This window comes from Triplophysa rosa, linkage group LG10 (assembly GCF_024868665.1).
Source record: "Triplophysa rosa linkage group LG10, Trosa_1v2, whole genome shotgun sequence".
NCBI classification, from domain to species: domain Eukaryota; kingdom Metazoa; phylum Chordata; class Actinopteri; order Cypriniformes; family Nemacheilidae; genus Triplophysa; species Triplophysa rosa.
In genome coordinates this window covers 22,962,166-22,979,932 of record NC_079899.1, presented here as the reverse complement: position 1 = coordinate 22,979,932, position 17,767 = coordinate 22,962,166, and the positions used below count along the sequence as shown (strand labels likewise).

General features: G+C 37.6%; 2 protein-coding genes across 3 annotated transcripts; one reads left to right on the top strand and one right to left on the bottom strand.

Annotated features, from left to right (window-relative positions):
- Positions 1-2,391: 2,391 nt before the first annotated feature.
- On the top strand, positions 2,392-7,322 carry stmn4l (stathmin-like 4, like). Of its 2 annotated transcripts, XM_057344792.1 has the most exons (7): positions 2,392-2,476; positions 3,962-4,011; positions 4,145-4,240; positions 4,427-4,632; positions 4,758-4,949; positions 5,762-5,779; positions 6,824-7,322. In XM_057344792.1, the coding sequence occupies exons 2-7, from the start codon at positions 3,999-4,001 to the stop codon at positions 6,830-6,832; spliced, it is 534 nt and encodes a 177-aa protein (XP_057200775.1). In that variant the 5' UTR covers positions 2,392-2,476; positions 3,962-3,998; the 3' UTR covers positions 6,833-7,322. The 2 variants fall into 2 exon arrangements, with proteins under 2 accessions (XP_057200775.1, XP_057200774.1); XM_057344791.1 differs by lacking the exon at positions 6,824-7,322 and having other exon boundaries at positions 5,762-6,810.
- A 126-nt stretch (positions 7,323-7,448) lies between these two features.
- Positions 7,449-8,567, bottom strand: il17a/f1 (interleukin 17a/f1). Its single transcript, XM_057344793.1, has 3 exons — positions 8,326-8,567; positions 8,060-8,238; positions 7,449-7,962 (listed from the first exon to the last, which is right to left on the bottom strand). The coding sequence occupies exons 1-3, from the start codon at positions 8,356-8,358 to the stop codon at positions 7,728-7,730; spliced, it is 447 nt and encodes a 148-aa protein (XP_057200776.1). The 5' UTR covers positions 8,359-8,567; the 3' UTR covers positions 7,449-7,727.
- Between the last annotated feature and the right edge of the window lie 9,200 nt (positions 8,568-17,767).

Here is a 17,767-nt window from a genome sequence, read left to right as displayed (position 1 = left end):
GTGAATGCGTTTTGTTTATGTATTGTACAGCTTGATAATGCCTTATTCATTATATCACACTGTATTATTCCGTAGGGGTGTGTCAGAATGAGGTCATCACAATATGTGGTGCTATAATGTTTTACTAGTGTGTCTCTTATGCAAAGTGTGTACATCGATCATTTTGTCACGAGCCATCAATAGCACACAGCCACTTCAATGTGTATTCATAAAGAACACAATGTACTTGATGGAAAATGAAAGGCGTAACAATAATATAGGTCATTTTAATTATTAATATTTATGTTTTAGTTAATTACCAAAAGCACCAAACTGCTCATTTGGGTAAGCAAGCAACCACCTAGCAACCACTCAGAGCACCCTAGCAACCCCTTTTTAAATTACTCCTGACACTTTAACAACTGCATAGCGAAGACCTGCCAGACATCCTACCACTTATTTTTGTATAGACAGACATTTTTTCTTATAATTCATGCCATGATTTTCATAACCTTTATGAAGAAGAAGAATAAAGAATCATAATAGTTTCTTATTTTTTATATTATGTAAAATTAAAAAATCTATGTTATGCAAGAATATAGAAACATGCTAGCTCTTTCATTTTATTGTAACGGTTTGTGTTTGCACGCGTAATAAATCCCTCATCATCATTGCTGATGTCTTTTAGGTCAGATGTGGCCTGGAAACCGCATCATTCTGACTAGAGAATCCAGAGTGCCGCTCCTGATTGGCTGGAAATGACATCATAGGTTACCAGCGATGATCAGGCTTTCCTTGAAAGCACATTGCCCCTCACTTCCCCTCCTTACAGACGGATGTTTTTCTCCGAAAAGGATTTTCAAAACGCTATCTTTTTAGCACGCAATTCCCAGAATGCATCTGTTCTTTTACGCCTTCGTTATCGCTTACGGGCACCTCGTCTGCTGCATTTTCTGCTCTGTTGCCATGTGAGGCCTGTATGCATGCTCCATCCAGCAGCTGGATGATATCATCGGTAGAGTGCGAGTCGAATAGCAGATGAGAGCCGAGTCCTGCTGTCTCCCCTCCCCCTGCAGCCCCTCTCCAATGATCACATGCAGCAAAGCCCACCAGCATCCCCAGTCTGTATGGGTGGGGGATCCTTTCTGCGGTCTTGCACGAGAATGATCTGCTTATATATACATTGGTTGAACTGCAATAGATGCAATCTTTTGTTTTGCATGTACTTTTGCTCTCTTTACTTTTTAAATGAAGATAGTATGTCTTGGTTGGAAATGTATGACAGGTAATTTAGTTTTGTGCAATAGTGCCTGACGTCAGTGCTCTGAGAGGTTTGTTGAGGCCGCTGGGAAATAAAACAGGCACAGTATGTTCTGTTCTGCCATATTCAACATCCACATCAGACCGCTGGGAGCCTTTCCACCTTTACCATACCTGAGAGAGTTCAACCGGCTCTGTGCATTCAGCCTACAATGCAAACAGGTGAAGAGGAACACATTCGCATGCTAGAATTCTCCAAAAACTGCTTTTCTATTTTAGTCATGATGTCATTACGCATTTAAGATTGCCATTTAGATGTAGACATGTAGCAGATGCTTTTATCCAAACAAGATTGAGAAAACAACTTTTTTATTCACAAAATATCATAAAATGCGGACAGAACCTGCATTAGTGGAATTCAAAAGATGTGCCTGGCATAAATCTCACAAATTTGGTAGTAAAATGAGTTTTGTCCCCAAAATGAATGTTCGACAAACTCTCTTTAAATGTAAAAACTTCAATAATTGAGCTGGCACAGAACCAACGGCACAGATGGACCGCTGACAGGCTGTTCAAATAGGCCCGGTCCTCCAGCATCCAGACAAGCATGTTGGCAAGGTTACCGTGTCACAGTCATCAAGTCTCTATCCATGAGTGAGAAGATGACAAATAAATATCTGTCCTCCTCCGTTTTTAGACGTGACATTTCAAGCGGCTCCAGAACCAGACAGAACCGGTTTAGCGCACAATCTGCACGTAATCTTGATCTAAATTGAAATCACCCAAAAAAGAATCGCATTTGCGAAACAAGACTGTAGAGCCTAATCCAGGCTTTTACATTTGCTCGTAATTGTAAAAATATAGTTGAGCTAAAAACATGCACGTAAGGAAAATAAAATCATATTTTGTCATTTTGCTTTTTTTTTTAACTCATATTTGTTACTATATTTAAAAAAACTGTTACCTAGGCATAAAGGTGCATATTCCATACCCCCTCCTTTCTTTAAAATCTGTAATCATATCTCAACAAAGAGTTAACCACCCCCTATCTGCACTCCCAACCGTTCTAGCCCATGAGAAGCCTGCATCCCTCTCCACCAATCACAGCGCTGGAAGGTGATGTCATGCTTTATCTAGCAGAGGTGGTGCTGATGCTGCCAGGCTGAGCATCCAAACAGCAGCAGACTGTCAGACTGAACGCAGGGTAAAGACACAGACAGATCACAGCACTTAGCCGGTGAGTTACGGTGAATATCATAACTGTTTGATGCCGTTTTGTTTTTGCAGGACAAAAGGAGACTGCCATTGAAATTCGTTGAACGTTTCAAAATTGAAGCTCTTTTATTCTGTTAATTAGATTTGATTCATTTCTGTTTTGTTTTTAATAGTGCAAAGATCTGTTGCAGTTTGCATTTTAGAATAAAATTCTTGCATGGTTCAAAATTCAGAATTGTGATATTTTAGGCAAATGGTATTGCCAAATGTTTGTATGCACAAAATGTATGCGTGCATTGTTGAACTTTTAGGAATCGTGATACTGCCTTCAGAAAACAGTTAGTAAATAAGGAAGCAATAGTGCATCTTTGTGCTAAACATTAATGTTATTCTAATGTGTAGTGAAAGATGAAATAGGAGCAAAAGTAGAAAAAGTGCTTTGCTAATGCTAACAAACGAAGGGGGTGGGGGGGGGGTTGTTAAGGTGTGCATTTGAATGTTTGTGGTGGTTCTGGAGGTCCCGCAGTGAGCGTGTTCTCATCAGTATGGTGGGTGATGAGAGATGTACTTACATGTTGATGGTGCTAAAGGCCACAGCCCCTCACAGCGCTGCACTCCTCTGCTTTCAAAACAACAGCTATTATTTCAGTCCCAAAGAAGTGGGAGGTTATGAAAACGGCATGGGGTGAATCATAAGTGAAAAACAGCTCAATATATTCATTTTGCCTCTGAAACCGAGAAAAGAATCAATAATAATTGCAATGCTTTGATTTTGCTGTGCTGTGTTCCAAAGCATTTATAGCTGTGTTGCATAAAACAGTTGCTTATTAACTTCTATATGCAATGTCTTTTAAAACATGGGGTTAAGAGGGTGTTCAGGTATCCAGTGACCCTTAAATAATAGTGAAAACACGCAGTTGTTTTAATCCATTGGTTTAAAACAACCTAAAATGTCCATATTTGACCCGACCCGCAGCATTTGTACAGAACTGATAGATTACATTTTCATCTATGCCCTTCATTTGAACAATTTGTTGAATAAACCAATGCATTGAAAATGTCAGGAGGTGTTCAAGTTATCCGTGTGCAGCAGTCGTGAGCGTGGGAAATGAAGGGGCGCTGGGACGCAGAGGCACAGCCAAACACACAGAGACTTACAGAAAAGGACACGTGTAGGCTGAAAGACAACCCTGTGCCCTGAACTAGTCTGATTATTTCATGATCGTCTTGTGATCGACTTCCATCAAGTATATTACTGCTGGCTTGATTTACTCGTTTTGAATAGATTTGCATCAGGGTTTGATGTTATAGCCTAACCTTTATTGTGTGGCATCGTATAATTCGGTGTGATGTCTGCATGGTATTTTGTAATGATCCCTCTGCACTTTGCTTGCGGCAAAATGCTGTGACGGCTAAACTAAGTGAGACCTTTATGTGAGGACAAAGGCATATCGAGAAGAATCGATTGACTGCTTTCTGATGACATCATCTTTTCTGTCTCCTTCAGGAGTTTGAAACGCCTTTGGGAACTCAAAAAAGGAAAGATGACTCTTGCAGGTAAGTGTTTGGCAGGTCGTGAGTGGGTTTGTGAGTGAATTTGTGAGTGTTTGACCGAGCAGAGGACTGATGTGTGAACACATGATACGGCATCAATGGTGTCATCTCTAAAGTACTGTCTCTCCTCCTGCAGCGTACAGAGAGAAGATGAAAGAGCTCCCTCTAGTGTCTCTCTTCTGCTCCTGCATCCTACCCGAACCTCGAGAAAAGCCCACCAAGAAAACACAAGGTACCCTTTAGCCAAATTTGAGTAATTTCAGATAGATTATTTTATTCCTATGTATATATTTTTTCAGCCAATATTATACTTTCATATATTATCATTTTTGGTGGAGGATTAGGATTTTTGGATTAATAAATATTCTGTGAATTTATGGATAATATGTGACTCTGGTTCTCTGTTTGCACTTTCCAGATGTTGTGGACCTCAACCTGGGAATCATTAAAGACATGGAGGTCATTGAGCTAAACAAGCGATCATCAGGCCAGGCCTTTGAGGTCATCCTCAGACCACCATCCTTCGATGGACTGAGGGAATTTAATCCGACCTTCCCACCCCGCAGGGACCCGTCGCTGGAAGAGATCCAGAAAAAAATGGATGCAGCCGAGGAGAGGAGAAAGGTGAGGAACATGTGCTTTTTGTGCAAGATATCTTCGGCAAAGATGCACATTTAGTTTAAAAAACCCTTTGGACTTTGGTTATATACTTGTCTAATTTCATACTCTTGTCTCTTTAAACCCATCAGTGTCAAGAAGCGGAGCTGCTCAAACATCTGGCTGAGAAGAGAGAACATGAACGCGAGGTGGCCCAGAAAGCCATTGAAGAACACAACAACTTCATCAAGATGGCCAAAGAGAAACTAGAGCAAAGGATGGAGATAAACAAGGAGAACAGGGAGGCCCACATTGCTGCTATGCTGGACCGTCTTCAGGAGAAGGTACGGCGAATCTTCACATCATGACCCAATCCTAGTTTTAAAGGCACGGTGTGTAAATTCTGTACCATTAGTGACAGCAAACGTAATTGCTGTTTGTTTGAGTGTTTCAACATAGCAACATTAACCCAACCAATACTTCGCATTTGGGGTTGAACTATAGTAGTAGTTTGTCCAAATTGTGTCAGACAAGATTTGGAAAGCATTTTTGAAAACAAACCTGTTTGGTCCAGCGAGTGGCACAGAAATGACGCACTGTACCTTTAAATACAGAATCCCTTATCCCAAATGGCACCCTGTTCCCTTGCAGCCTAAGTTCAGACAATATTTTTTTATTGAGCAAAATGTGAAGATTTCAAATGCTTGTCAAATTTAAACAGCTTTTTTGTGACTTATAAAGCTTTACTTCATTCACTCTACAACTTTTTTTCTGAAAATGTACATTTAGGAATCTGAAACTAAGCCATTAAAATAAAATAAAAAATAAGGGGTTTGTTTATCTTGGAGCTTACAATAATACTGTTCTACCTTCTATTATATCTTTCCACTGCTGAATACGTTTTATCCTCATTATTAACAATATTCATAGTTCAATATTCAAAGTTCATTTTTTCGACATTTTCGAAGTTTCGAAATAAATGAATTGCTGTCTCTGTCTTGTTGATTTAACAGGCACTCAGCGGCCATTTTAAGTAACGTTACGCAATTAAGGTTGCAAGTGCCATTTGGGACAAGCCCCTCTATATTAAAACTTGTCTTATTAAAAAATGAGCTATTATTCAATAGTTTCTCTTTCTCTTGTTTTATTTTTCCAGGACAAGCATGCTGAGGAGGTGAGGAAAAACAAAGAACATTTGGATTTCGACTGGCAGTAGAAAACAAGACCACTTCCTGTCCTTAATTTGTAGAGGAAATGCAAAAAACTGAGGCTTTTAAGAGTCCTGCTGTGGCTTAGCATATCGTCAGCTAATCGTTACAAGGCCAAAGCAACAAATAATCGCACATTTGTTGCCGCCTAGAATGCTTTGTGTATTATGAACATGGAAATGGGCGTCACAATTGAAAACTACAGAAAGTCATTTGTTTTGTTTGCCGTCAGACTGTGTTTGGGAAAAACCGCATACAGTAGTTCAGATCGTAGTGAGTCACTTCTGTACAAGCCATCACTGAGCCTTTAGTCTTTAGTGCAGTGGTTCTCAAACTTTTTCGTTCTAAGGCCCCCTTTGTGTTAAGTGCATCGCTTTGCGGCCCCCCATATAAAGACGTATAATCTTAAACTTAGAATTTTAATTAAACCAAAAACATTCAGTTATACAATGCTGGAACCTCAATTCTTTTGGTTGGTGGTGTCATTTTTCTGATGTTTGATTGCATAAAATCTATGATAAATTTCTATATTTCATAAAATGCCACAAAATCTGTGGCCCCCCTGGATCCATTTTGGGGCGCCCCAGGGGGCCACGGCCCCCAGTTTGAGAACCACTGCTTTAGTGTATTGTAGTTTAGCATGTAGTGATCGGACAATAGTAAAAGCAAGTAAGCTAACTAAGATTTGCATTTGTGGATTAGATGTTTGTACTTCTTTGTGTCGTTTTAGAGGTGATGTGTACTTAGTACAGTAGTTTTGCTTTGTATTTGTGTGTCATACTGTTTGTCCCTTGTTTTTCTAGAAAGAAAAATGAGTCGAATTTGTTAGTTAGCTGAAAGCTCCTTTACATTAAATGCTAGTGTGTATTGTGTGGCCATAACCAAACCAAACTTTTTTATGCTTGCATGCTGTGACGCAATCGATAAAACACATGAAAAGCCATTTGGTGTGTGACCGTGTGGTTCTTGTCCTGTGCCTAATTGCTCTATCTCTGAACTTTATGTTCCAGGTGCCTTGAGATCTTCTCACAACACACGCTGGTCATACGGGAGACCGTTCACCAAAGGACTGACTATCATGCTGAGCTTGTTAGCTTGGAACATAAGAGATTATCACTCTGAAACCAGATATATGATATAATATCATTGTAAGGTACGACGCCCGCGTCAGACGAACAGTGCTGGCAAAGACTGCAACAGAGTTTTTAATCTGAAGGATACAGAGACGTGCGCCGTCTCTGTGTTGATTTTATACGCCAACGGTGCCAAAATATTAGTGAATGCGAGCGGCAGCTCTGTTTGTGTGAGTGCTCGGGTGATGTTTGCACATGTATATTTTGCCCATGCCGATGCAGTCGTGTCTTCTGTTTTAAGGTCTATTTTTGGTAACCTGCTCAAGCTTTTGCCACTGTATATATGTTCACTTGCCTCATGATCAGCTGGCGTCTGATTTGGCTATATAATGCTGTACAGAAATTGTGACATATATTTTAGAGGCAAATGGAATTAAAGAACTGCTGGGATTTGCCGGTTTTGTATGTGTGACTTCCTCGGGATGATTATTGATCTTACATTTTTTTTAAAGATATGAATAAATGCGCTTTAAATAGGCTACCAGGGGTAAAGTAGGACACCAAAACCAAGGTTTAGCATTTTAAAAATAATTTAATGTATCAGCCACAGCCTTAAAAACAAGTTTGGGCCATTAAATAAATAACATAATACAAAAATATTTTAATTTCAACGTCCAGACATTTCATGCAATTCAAAAAACGCAGTGAAAATAAATAAATAGCCTACATAACACTTTTATGGTGACATGAATAAATATATATATTTTTAATATTATTATTATACTACTCATCAATAGCAAAATATACGTCTCAACAGGCACGAAATGTAACTCCATCAAGTTCACACATATTCAACATACGGCCGAACGCAGGTGCAGCCCACCGAGATGGTTTTGTACTCAAGTCTGAAGGAATAGCTGTGCTTGTCTCCGTGAATTTTCCTCAGGACCAGGATTTGACTGATAATGGGTTTGGATTGGTAATCGTGGACCTCCTCGCCATTGATCAAACATCCAGTCAGCAAACATTTCGCCTCGGCGATGTTCGAAGGGTACAGGGTCTCATCATGCTTGAACCTACAAAACAGAATGAATCATGGGAAATTTTAGGTTGGTGTGTTTGTAACGGTTACATTTTAACTATAAAACATCAGCATGAAACACAAAGACTTACGTGTAGGTCCATGGAGATATGGAGTCATTATTTATTGGACGAATCAGGTCGGATGAATGTTTGAACTCTGGATCTAAGAACAGTCGAAATGAATCCGATGCTCCCTTCTTTGCATGCGTCTTGGCAGGTAGTCCCTCAGCCCCAAATGATATTAAAAAGACTCCCATCATACAAGCCACCTGTAAAACACAAACCTTCATTTAGCCTGAGATTTACAATCATTTTAACTGTGTAAAACTGTTATCTTCATTTTGAGAAATACTCACTGTGAGGAACTGGATGCTGAATGCAGACGACATAGTTGCGCTCTTTTATCTTTCACCTGTGTTCTTATAAAATGTCCTGTGTTAGTCAAAACACGCTGATCTACTTTCAGAGCGGTACGTGCAGCTTATATAGAGAGGCCTGTTCGTGCATTTGCAGTAGTGTAGGAGAACTTCCTGTGATGAATTGTCTCCTTTTTTATGCGATGTCATATCGTTGTGTCAGCAGAAATATTAGTAGATGTGTATTGTGTGTATAATCACACTTTCTGTGTGTTCTTTATAACTAATTCAAATTGAATACAAGAATACTTTTAAACACCTTTTTTAAAAGTAAGTACCTTGATGCTCTCACATAAAAATAATTCTTTTTTACATTACAGTAAATGATGACATTTTCATTTGTGATCAAAAATGAGCCGTTTATTTCCAATAAAATAATAAATAAAAGAAATGAGCCGTTTACAAACTGGACCTCATTTTATATACAGTGAGGGAAATACGTATTTGATCCCCTGCTGATTTTGTAAGTTTGCCTACTTACAAACAAATGAAGGGTCTATAATTTTTATGGTGGGTTTATTTTAACTGATAGACACAGAATATTTAAAAAAATCAGGGGAAAAAAATGTTATATAAAGGTTATAAATTGATTTGCATTTCAGTCAGTGAAATAAGTATTTGATCCCCAAGCAAAACATAACTTTGTACTTTGTGGAGAAACCCTTGTTGGCAAGCACAGAGGTCAGACATTTCTGATAGTTGGTCACCAGGTTTGCACATGTGTCCGGATACATTTAGTCCACTCCTCTGTCAATCTTTAAGGTTTCTTGGCTGTCGCTCAGCAAATTGGAGTTTTAGCCTCCTTCACAGAGGTTCTATATATATTATATATTATATATAATATTCTGTGTCTATCAGTTAAAATAAACCCACCATAAAAATTATAGACCCTTCATTTGTTTGTAAGTAGGCAAACTTACAAAATCAGCAGGGGATCAAATACTTATTTCCCTCACTGTACGTTTTAATGTAAGCTCACACACGGGTGTCGCAGCACTTTCGTAACCCTGGTTCTCTGAAACATCGAGATGATGAAAGAGAACAACATTTAGTTCGTCACATCACAAAGCGATACCCAAAATAAAAATTCAATAATCATTTATTCATGTGGTTTAAAACCTTTATGGCTGACTTTCTTCTGTGGATCACAAAAGAAGATATTTTGAGAAATGTCTCATTGGTTTTGTGTCCGTACAGTGGAAGTCAATGGGGGCCAATGTTGTTTGGTTAACAGCGTTACTCAAAATTTCTTCTGTGTTCTGCAGAAGAAAGTAAGTCATGCAGGTTTGAAATGACATGAGGGGGAGAAAATTATGACAGAACTTTCGTTTTTGGGTGAACTGTTCCATTACCATCTGTCGATCAGAAAGACTACTTAGTTTGATCAGTAATGTCTATTGATATTTAAAGGGACAGTTCACCCAAAAATAAAAATTATGTCTTCATTTACTCACCCTCGAGTTCTGTTCAAATCTGTATAAATGTCTTTGTTCTGATGGACACAGAGAAACATATTTGGAAGAATCCTTGTAATCAAACAGTTCTTAGTCACCATTGACTACCATAGTAGAAAAAAATGACAATGGTAGTCAAAAGTGGCCTAGAACTGTTTGCTTTATACATTCTTCAAAGTTTCTTCTTTTGTGTTCAATGGAAAAAAGAAATTTACAAGAAATGTTTCCTACTATGCTAGTCAATGGTGGCTGAGACATTTTTGGTGACAAACATCTTTCTCTATGTTCATCAGAACAAAGACATTCATGCACATTTGGAAGTAAACAAAGACAGAATTTTCATTTTTGTGTGAATTGTGTTATTTGAAAGTGTGCATCTTGCTGTCTTTGCGATACTTGGATTGAGGTTTTATGCAATGACATTTATGCATGTATAATCGTTGCTGAGATGTGCAAATACTTTTTGAGGCCATTGTTCACCTTTGCAAGCGTACTATCCTAACCTACTTTACCTCTCACATGCACTCAAATTAAAATGTATATCAAAAGGTGTACAGAATTAAAATCCTTCCGATTTGTGATTCTGTCCACCAGGCTATACTCATTCGTTGACTTGCATTAATGCTGGTGACCTCAATTGATATGATTTGCAGAAAGTCATGTCGACATGGAGACTTCCGCCCCATGTCAATTGCTTGTGACTTACAGTCACATATTTTCCCACCTCAGGTGGAGGTTTGCGATTGCGTCAAATGCGGTGAAAGCTGGTGGTCTGACACAACGCTCACATTTTCAAGGATTGATAGGGGAAAGACAGGACCGCATCTTCATGTGACTCAGAAATTATGTAGTTAAAGTGTTTCCCCAAGACGTCAGGACGTTTAAAAACATTGCTTTATGACTTCTTTATTTTTGCTGCAAACGCAAAACCAATAATTTGGCATTTGTCAAAGATGCGTTTTGTTCAAATAATAAAAGTGAAAGGGGACCAGAGACTGCTGGGGTCACCATTCACTTTTGTTAAAAGTATAAAAGAGGTTCATGCCTTTCAAAAATGTCATTTTAATCATACTATGATATTGTTCTTAAGCCATAAAACCAGAAGACTAACTAAACACTGTTGGTAAATATGACGCATGCCAGTGACCTAAATGTGGGACTTTCAAAGGGTCCAGGAATCTTACAACTGCTGCTTTCATACTCACGAAAAGAACCGAACATTCAGGAACGGGAAGTGTTGTAGTGACCCACATTTAACCACAAATTTGGAGAATCTTTGAAATATTACAAATTACTAGTCTCAGTTTACATTCAACGTAATTGGTTACTTAGCATCATTTTTTCATAACTGTGAGATTATCGTTGGCTAGCATTGTTTCTTTTTAGACAACTAAATGCACATCATGAATGCGGTTATCATTGTTGCTCATTTTTTATCATTTTTTATCATTTTGAGTGTCACTTTTATTGCTTTAATCATTTCCACATAGGACACTTGATTTTTCGGATGTGTTTGATATTAGAACTTATGAAAGCATTTGGTCTAAGAATTTTTTTCATTACTAAAGTTCATATTTAGCAAACAGCAACAGGTTTAAGGTAAATTAGTGCTTATTTTTTAAAGAAAATATGCACAACTAACGTTATCACCATGATTTGCTTCTTGATTTCTTTACGTCAATGAGTATGTGTGCATACCGCAAGTAAAACATTTATTGTGGAGAAACTTCTAATACTATACTATAAAGTTTCTGTGCATTTCTTTTTCCTTTGATCAAAAGGAGGAGAAATGAGGTCAGCGAGATGCTGAGTAGCTTCCGCCGCTGACTGCGCAACTGTTTGTGCAAATGTTTGTCACCAGTCAGTTTGAAAGCAAGTAAAAAAACCTACCGAGAGGATTCCCGCATTGTGACCCGCCACATCAAAGAACAGCATAACGGTGACATAATGCGGGGTTAAGCCACAGGACAGCCAATAACACCTGTACATTAATGGAAAGCACACGCTCTTATCTACATCTTTTGCAAAGATCATTATAATTGCTTTATGATTTGGTGTTTGTGGATGTATAGATATTGTGAAATAATGTATCGGTGAGTGTTTACACAGGACTTGTACTTGCGTTTGTCTGTTTTTGTATTTGTAAATAAGTGCAAATAAGATTATTTTTCTTTCTAAAAAAGAATTAAAATATAGGTGATTTCAAAAGAAAATGATCTATTTTAGAATATTGACCAAAGAAGGAGCTGATTTCTATGGCTGTGTTTGAAACAGTTACGTGGGTGGTGAAAATAGGCCGGTTCGCACTGGTATGATACAGTTGACCTTCCCACACAAACACTATCAGTGAGAGAGATCTATGAAGAGCGCTTCTCATTCTGATGCTGGGATAAGCCTCCATTCTACAGTATACCAGCATACCACAATGTCTATAAGCATAATGTTACAACCCATCGCATTGCTGCTTTGTATTATGTACTGACGCACAGCGGAATTTACCGTGAGAATCTTGAGATGGTAGAGGGTTTGGATATGGTTGATACCACTTCAGATAATCAACTTTCATTATTAATTTCCGGTTTATGTTTTCAAACGAGTGCATGGCATTTTTTGCTTACTCATGCAACCTCTTAAGTAACCTTTTGATTTTTCTCATTACCTGTATGGGTGTACAAGGATGTAGAGTTGTGGATTTTATCATTGTTCTGGTGATGTAACTTTAAAAAACTGATCTGTTTTACAAAGATACATGCATTTATGAGCCTGCTAAATGGTTCCATAAGGAAACATTAACAGCCAAAGAACCCTTCTGTTGCAGAAAGGTTCTTTGTAGTGGATAAAGGTTCTTTGGACTATAACAAAAAGTAAGAAAGAAATGGTTCTTATAAATTAACCATTCTTGTTCTTATATGGCATTGCTGTGAAGAATCTTTTGTAGCATCTTTAAGAGTGAACCTTTAACATTCATTCAACTTTCTTTAGTTCTTTACAATGAAAAAGCTTCCCTATACTGTAAAAAAATGTTAAAGAAATATTTCTTGTAAAAAAACCTTTGACCGAATGATTCGTTGGGGAACCAAAAATGGTTGTTCTGTGGCATCAATGTAAAGAACATTTTGTAGCATTTTTATTTTTTAAGTGTGTACAATTACTGCCTATTTATCATTGTATTTCCCATCCTCAATTAAATGTGTTCCAGTTTAAATGAACTACACAATAAATGCAATTCCAAGCACAGTTCTTTTTTGCTGTTCCTAATGAAAAGACCATCTTAAACCAGCATTAATGACCTGCTCCAGGCTAGTTTGCTGGTTATACTGGTCTAGCTGCTGAACCAGAACAGACATAGTGGCGGTTTCCCGACAAAGCTTAAGACTAGTCCTAGACTAAAATAAATGTTAGAGCTTCTAAACTGAAAACAGTTAGCGGAGACATATCTTAAAGGGGTCATATGGCGCGATATGTGTTTTTCTGTGTCTTTGGTGTGTTATAAGTTGCCCATGCATGTATTAGACACGTAAAATTGCAAAAATGAAAGTGTCGGAACAAAAGACGCATTCTATGTAAAAGCGAATGCTCACCCAGACCTGCCTGAAACGCCTCATGTAACCACACCCCCACAAATCTACGTCAGTTCGTGGTATGATTTGACTAAGGCCGCCCAAATGTATACGCACGTAAGGTGGGCGTACCTGTCAGTACAATTGAAGAGGAACCTGATGTTCCAAATATGGCAAGAAGCATTACATTTCCCTCACACGCTTGCAGTTTTCGACCAATCACTGCGCACTGGTTAACTGGCCAATCATAGCACACCTCGCTTTTCAGAGCCATGAGATTCGTAAAAAATCTGCGTGTTTCAGAGAGGCGGGGCAAACAGGAGATACAAACATGCACGGTATGTGGAAAATACAGCGTTTTTGAACGTTAAATCGTGTATACACATTGCATTACGTCTAAAACAAACCATAATATTTGTTTTAGCCGTGTCATATGACCCCTTTAAAATACATCAGTGCCATTGTTTTGTCTCAAAATGCACAAAAGTAATGTTTTTTGTAAGGCATGTTTGTAAAAATGACTTAAATGTCCTTATTTAACTAAGGCCCAGTCCTGGTTTAAACTAATCCCGGTCCGGGAAATTTATCAGGTGATTCACCAGCATGGTCTTTTTGGTGACGCTGGTTGACCAAGGTGGTCTTGCTGACTTATAAGACCATTACTTGTGGTTAATCATTATCATTAGCTACATTTCCTATAAGAAAGTAAAAGATGAGGTCTCGGATGATGGATATCTCCTTGATGTCCATGAGATTATACAGAAAGAAATGGAAACTTTTGCTGAAAGGGATTGTTCACCCAAAACTTCTGTCATCATTTACTCATCCTCTTATCATTTCAAACCTGTATGACTTTCTTCTACAGAACACAAAAGAAGATATTTTGAAAAATGTTAGTAAGTCGAGATGAAATGACTAGGGGGTGAATAAATGATGATAGAATTTTCATTTTTGGGTGAACGATCCCTTTAAGGCTCCTACATCTCAGATGTTTCTCCTGAGAAAAAGAGCCAGGATTTTCACAAATGTCTCCATTAGAGTTTCAGAAGAGATCTCAGCAATGTCACAAACTGAGCTCATATTTGCCAAAGTCTTCAAAAACCTTTATAAAACCATTATTTAATTTCCAATTCAGATTCATCTACACAATTTACATTCATTGTACAGCTCCTTAATCTTAATGTAATTTAACAATGGTCTCATTTGTTTTTCATTTCTCCTAAACACTTTTATGAGGCTAAAAACGGAGACTAAGTTAAAGTTAACTGAAATGGATGTTAATTGGTAATGGTTAGGAATAGGTCAGCATCTGAAGTTTACTCGATGGCAGCTAAACTTTTCGTGTGTTTAAGATGTTTTGGCATTGACACGGAAACGATAAAGCGTTTCAAGATGCTTTTGATTAAAATAATAAACAACATGGTTCCATGACTTAGATTAACACATACAAAACCTTCATTACTCAAAACCCGCTCACAACCTGATTTCCCGCTGATCAAACTAGACACCGCCCATCTGAATTATAATGAACGTTATCCGAAATCATAAATTACCCCAAACGCCTCATTTCCACAACTCATCATTTTTTAAATCGAAATTCGATAAAATGAATCTGCAAATCTTGCAAAATTAAATTTATCTTTTATCCGCAGGTCGGATTACTGGAAAATGAACAAAGCACCCATCACCTATCAATTTGATCTGATGATGAAATCCAGGTCAGAGAGAGGCCCGATTATCTCTATACAATCACGAACAGGCATGACATAAATATTGAGGTAAAAGAGAAGCCTCGTCACAATGGAAGAGGATAAGACGGCATTTAAGATGTTTCAGAGCTCCTTCAATGCTAAATACATGGTAAAATAACAAAAATGAGAATAGATAATTAGTTACTGAAAATAGTCACGGATTATTTGTTTTGTACATGTTAACTCAGATTAAACTTTAATTTTAAAACAAGAATACATTTAAATGATTGGGGTGAACAAAGGCCTAAATTTGGAAGTCAACGTTTTTGTAAAATGGGTTTATTTTTTCTATGTGGATGAGTTGATACGATCACAACCTATAAACTTAACAGATAATGTTCTTTCTCGCAAGTTTTGCTGGGCTGTGTGCTGGTGAGCCTTGCATCTGCCAAACACGGACAGAAACGAACATGTGACACCGCTTTCACAATTTCCAGTGACGATGTTACACCTCAGGCGGAAAACAAGGATGGGAATGGCAACATCCACGATCGATCACTATCACCATGGACCTGGATGTGAGTTGCCAAGTCTAATACAAATTACTAATACTAATACTAAATCACTGAACCGAATCAGATTGTATCTAGTCAAATGAGTAGGACAAAATGATCAAAGATTTCGAGCTAGTCTGAAGATTAATGTAGGTCTCTATTTGAAACAAAGGATTTATTATATGTTCAATATTTAAGTATATTTATCGTCATGGTTTTATAAGCCAGCATTAACACCTGTCATGGCCAGGTTGTGAAATAAGATGACAGTAGGTTTAAAGTCATGTGACATCAGTGTGAAACATCATTTAAAGTGTGTTTGGGTTGATCCTGGGCTTTGTTTGCTTTCAGACCGAAGATTTCTTCACACAGGATACCACATGTCATCTTTGAAGCCCGGTGCAATACAGAGTACTGCAGCTATTCTGACAGTGAAGTGGATGAGAGACTTAACTCAGTGCCCATATATCAAGACATACTGGTGCTGAAACAGGATACGCAAGACAGGACGTGTTTCAAGGCCACTTTTGAGAGCGTTGTAGTGGGCTGTACATGCGTTAGGGCCAAAACATCCTGAAATGACTCTGTGTTTGATTGAACTTATTCATTTGATGCAACAACATTGAGGCGGCTTCGTTTTTGGCATTTTCACAATAAGTCGGTGTTAAATCGTTTTAAACAGTTTTTTCCCATAGTTGTTTTTTTTGAGTATTTAAATATAGCCGATCACATGTCCAGTTTGCATGATTTCTCCTCACTTATGTAACCAACACATGTGTTTGCCTTTAGGATTGTTGGATTTTATTTGCAGAATTGAGTAAACGTGCAGTGTTTCAATTAAAACAGACACTAATTGACCAATAATAATGTAAAGCGTAAAAAAAATCTATTTATTTTCGATATAACCAATGTTTACTGCCTGTGACAATAAAGTTTTTTTTTTGTGTGTATAGTCTTTCACTTGCATCCCTGCTCCTGCTGATAAACGCATGACAAAGTTAACTGCAATAAAGTGCTTTTTTCTAATGTATAGTCTTTAATTTGCATCCTTGCTGAAAAAAATCAGAAACACAATAGAAACAGATTCACAGAAATAAAATTCCATTATGAACCAGTTTTCCTTTAAAACCATTACAAAACTCCATTTTGTAGTGTGTTTTGGACATTTTTGCAATAGGTTTAATCTGCCAGATAACACCCCACGAATAGAATCACTACCAGTAGACACCACTACAGTTTCCATTTAACCAATACAAATCCCTTTAAAACCATTACAACTACTTTCTATTGTTTTTTTTTAAGATTTTGTAATTGTTTTAATGGAAAAGGCTGTTGGGTTGTAATGGCATTCTAATAGAAACCATTAGTGATGGTTTCTATTGAGTTTCTATGCTTTTGTCAGCAGGGAGAATTTACATTTTGAAGGTGAACTATTCCTTTAAAAGTAGCATTAAAGTGATAGTTCACCCAAAAATGAAAATTCTGTCATCATTCACTTAGCCTCATGTCATTTCATACCTTTACAAATGACTTTGTTCTGATGAACACAGAGAAAGATGTTTGGAAGAATGTAAGCAATTTTCAGTTCGGTCACATCATTGACTGCCATAGTAGGAAAAATCAAATGGTAGTCAAAGGTGCCCCAAAACTGTTTGTTTTCCTAAATTCTTCAAAATATCTCACTTTGTGTTCAACAGAACAAAAAAGATACAATATTTACCCCCTACTATGGTAGTGAATGATGTCACAGAACTAAAAATGGCTTACATTTCTTTCAAATATTTGTGTTTAACAGAACATAGAAATGTATATAGGTTTGAAACAACCTTAGGGTGAGTAAATGATTACAGAATTTTCATTTTTGAGTGAGTGGCATGTTTTACCACCTAGGATGTGGTCTAACAGCTCTTAGAAAAATTACCAAACCAAGTGTCTGCAAAACTACAAAAACCACTACAGTTATTGTTGCCACAACAAACCGTATAACTTGGTAGTAAAAAACAATTTTCACTTTCATCAAAAATTTTAACTGCACCATGCGTACAAAATGCATCATCAGCTGTTTGCCATTAAACGCATTAGACAATTCCTTTATGTAGTGTTTTGTGCCTAATTCCACTTTC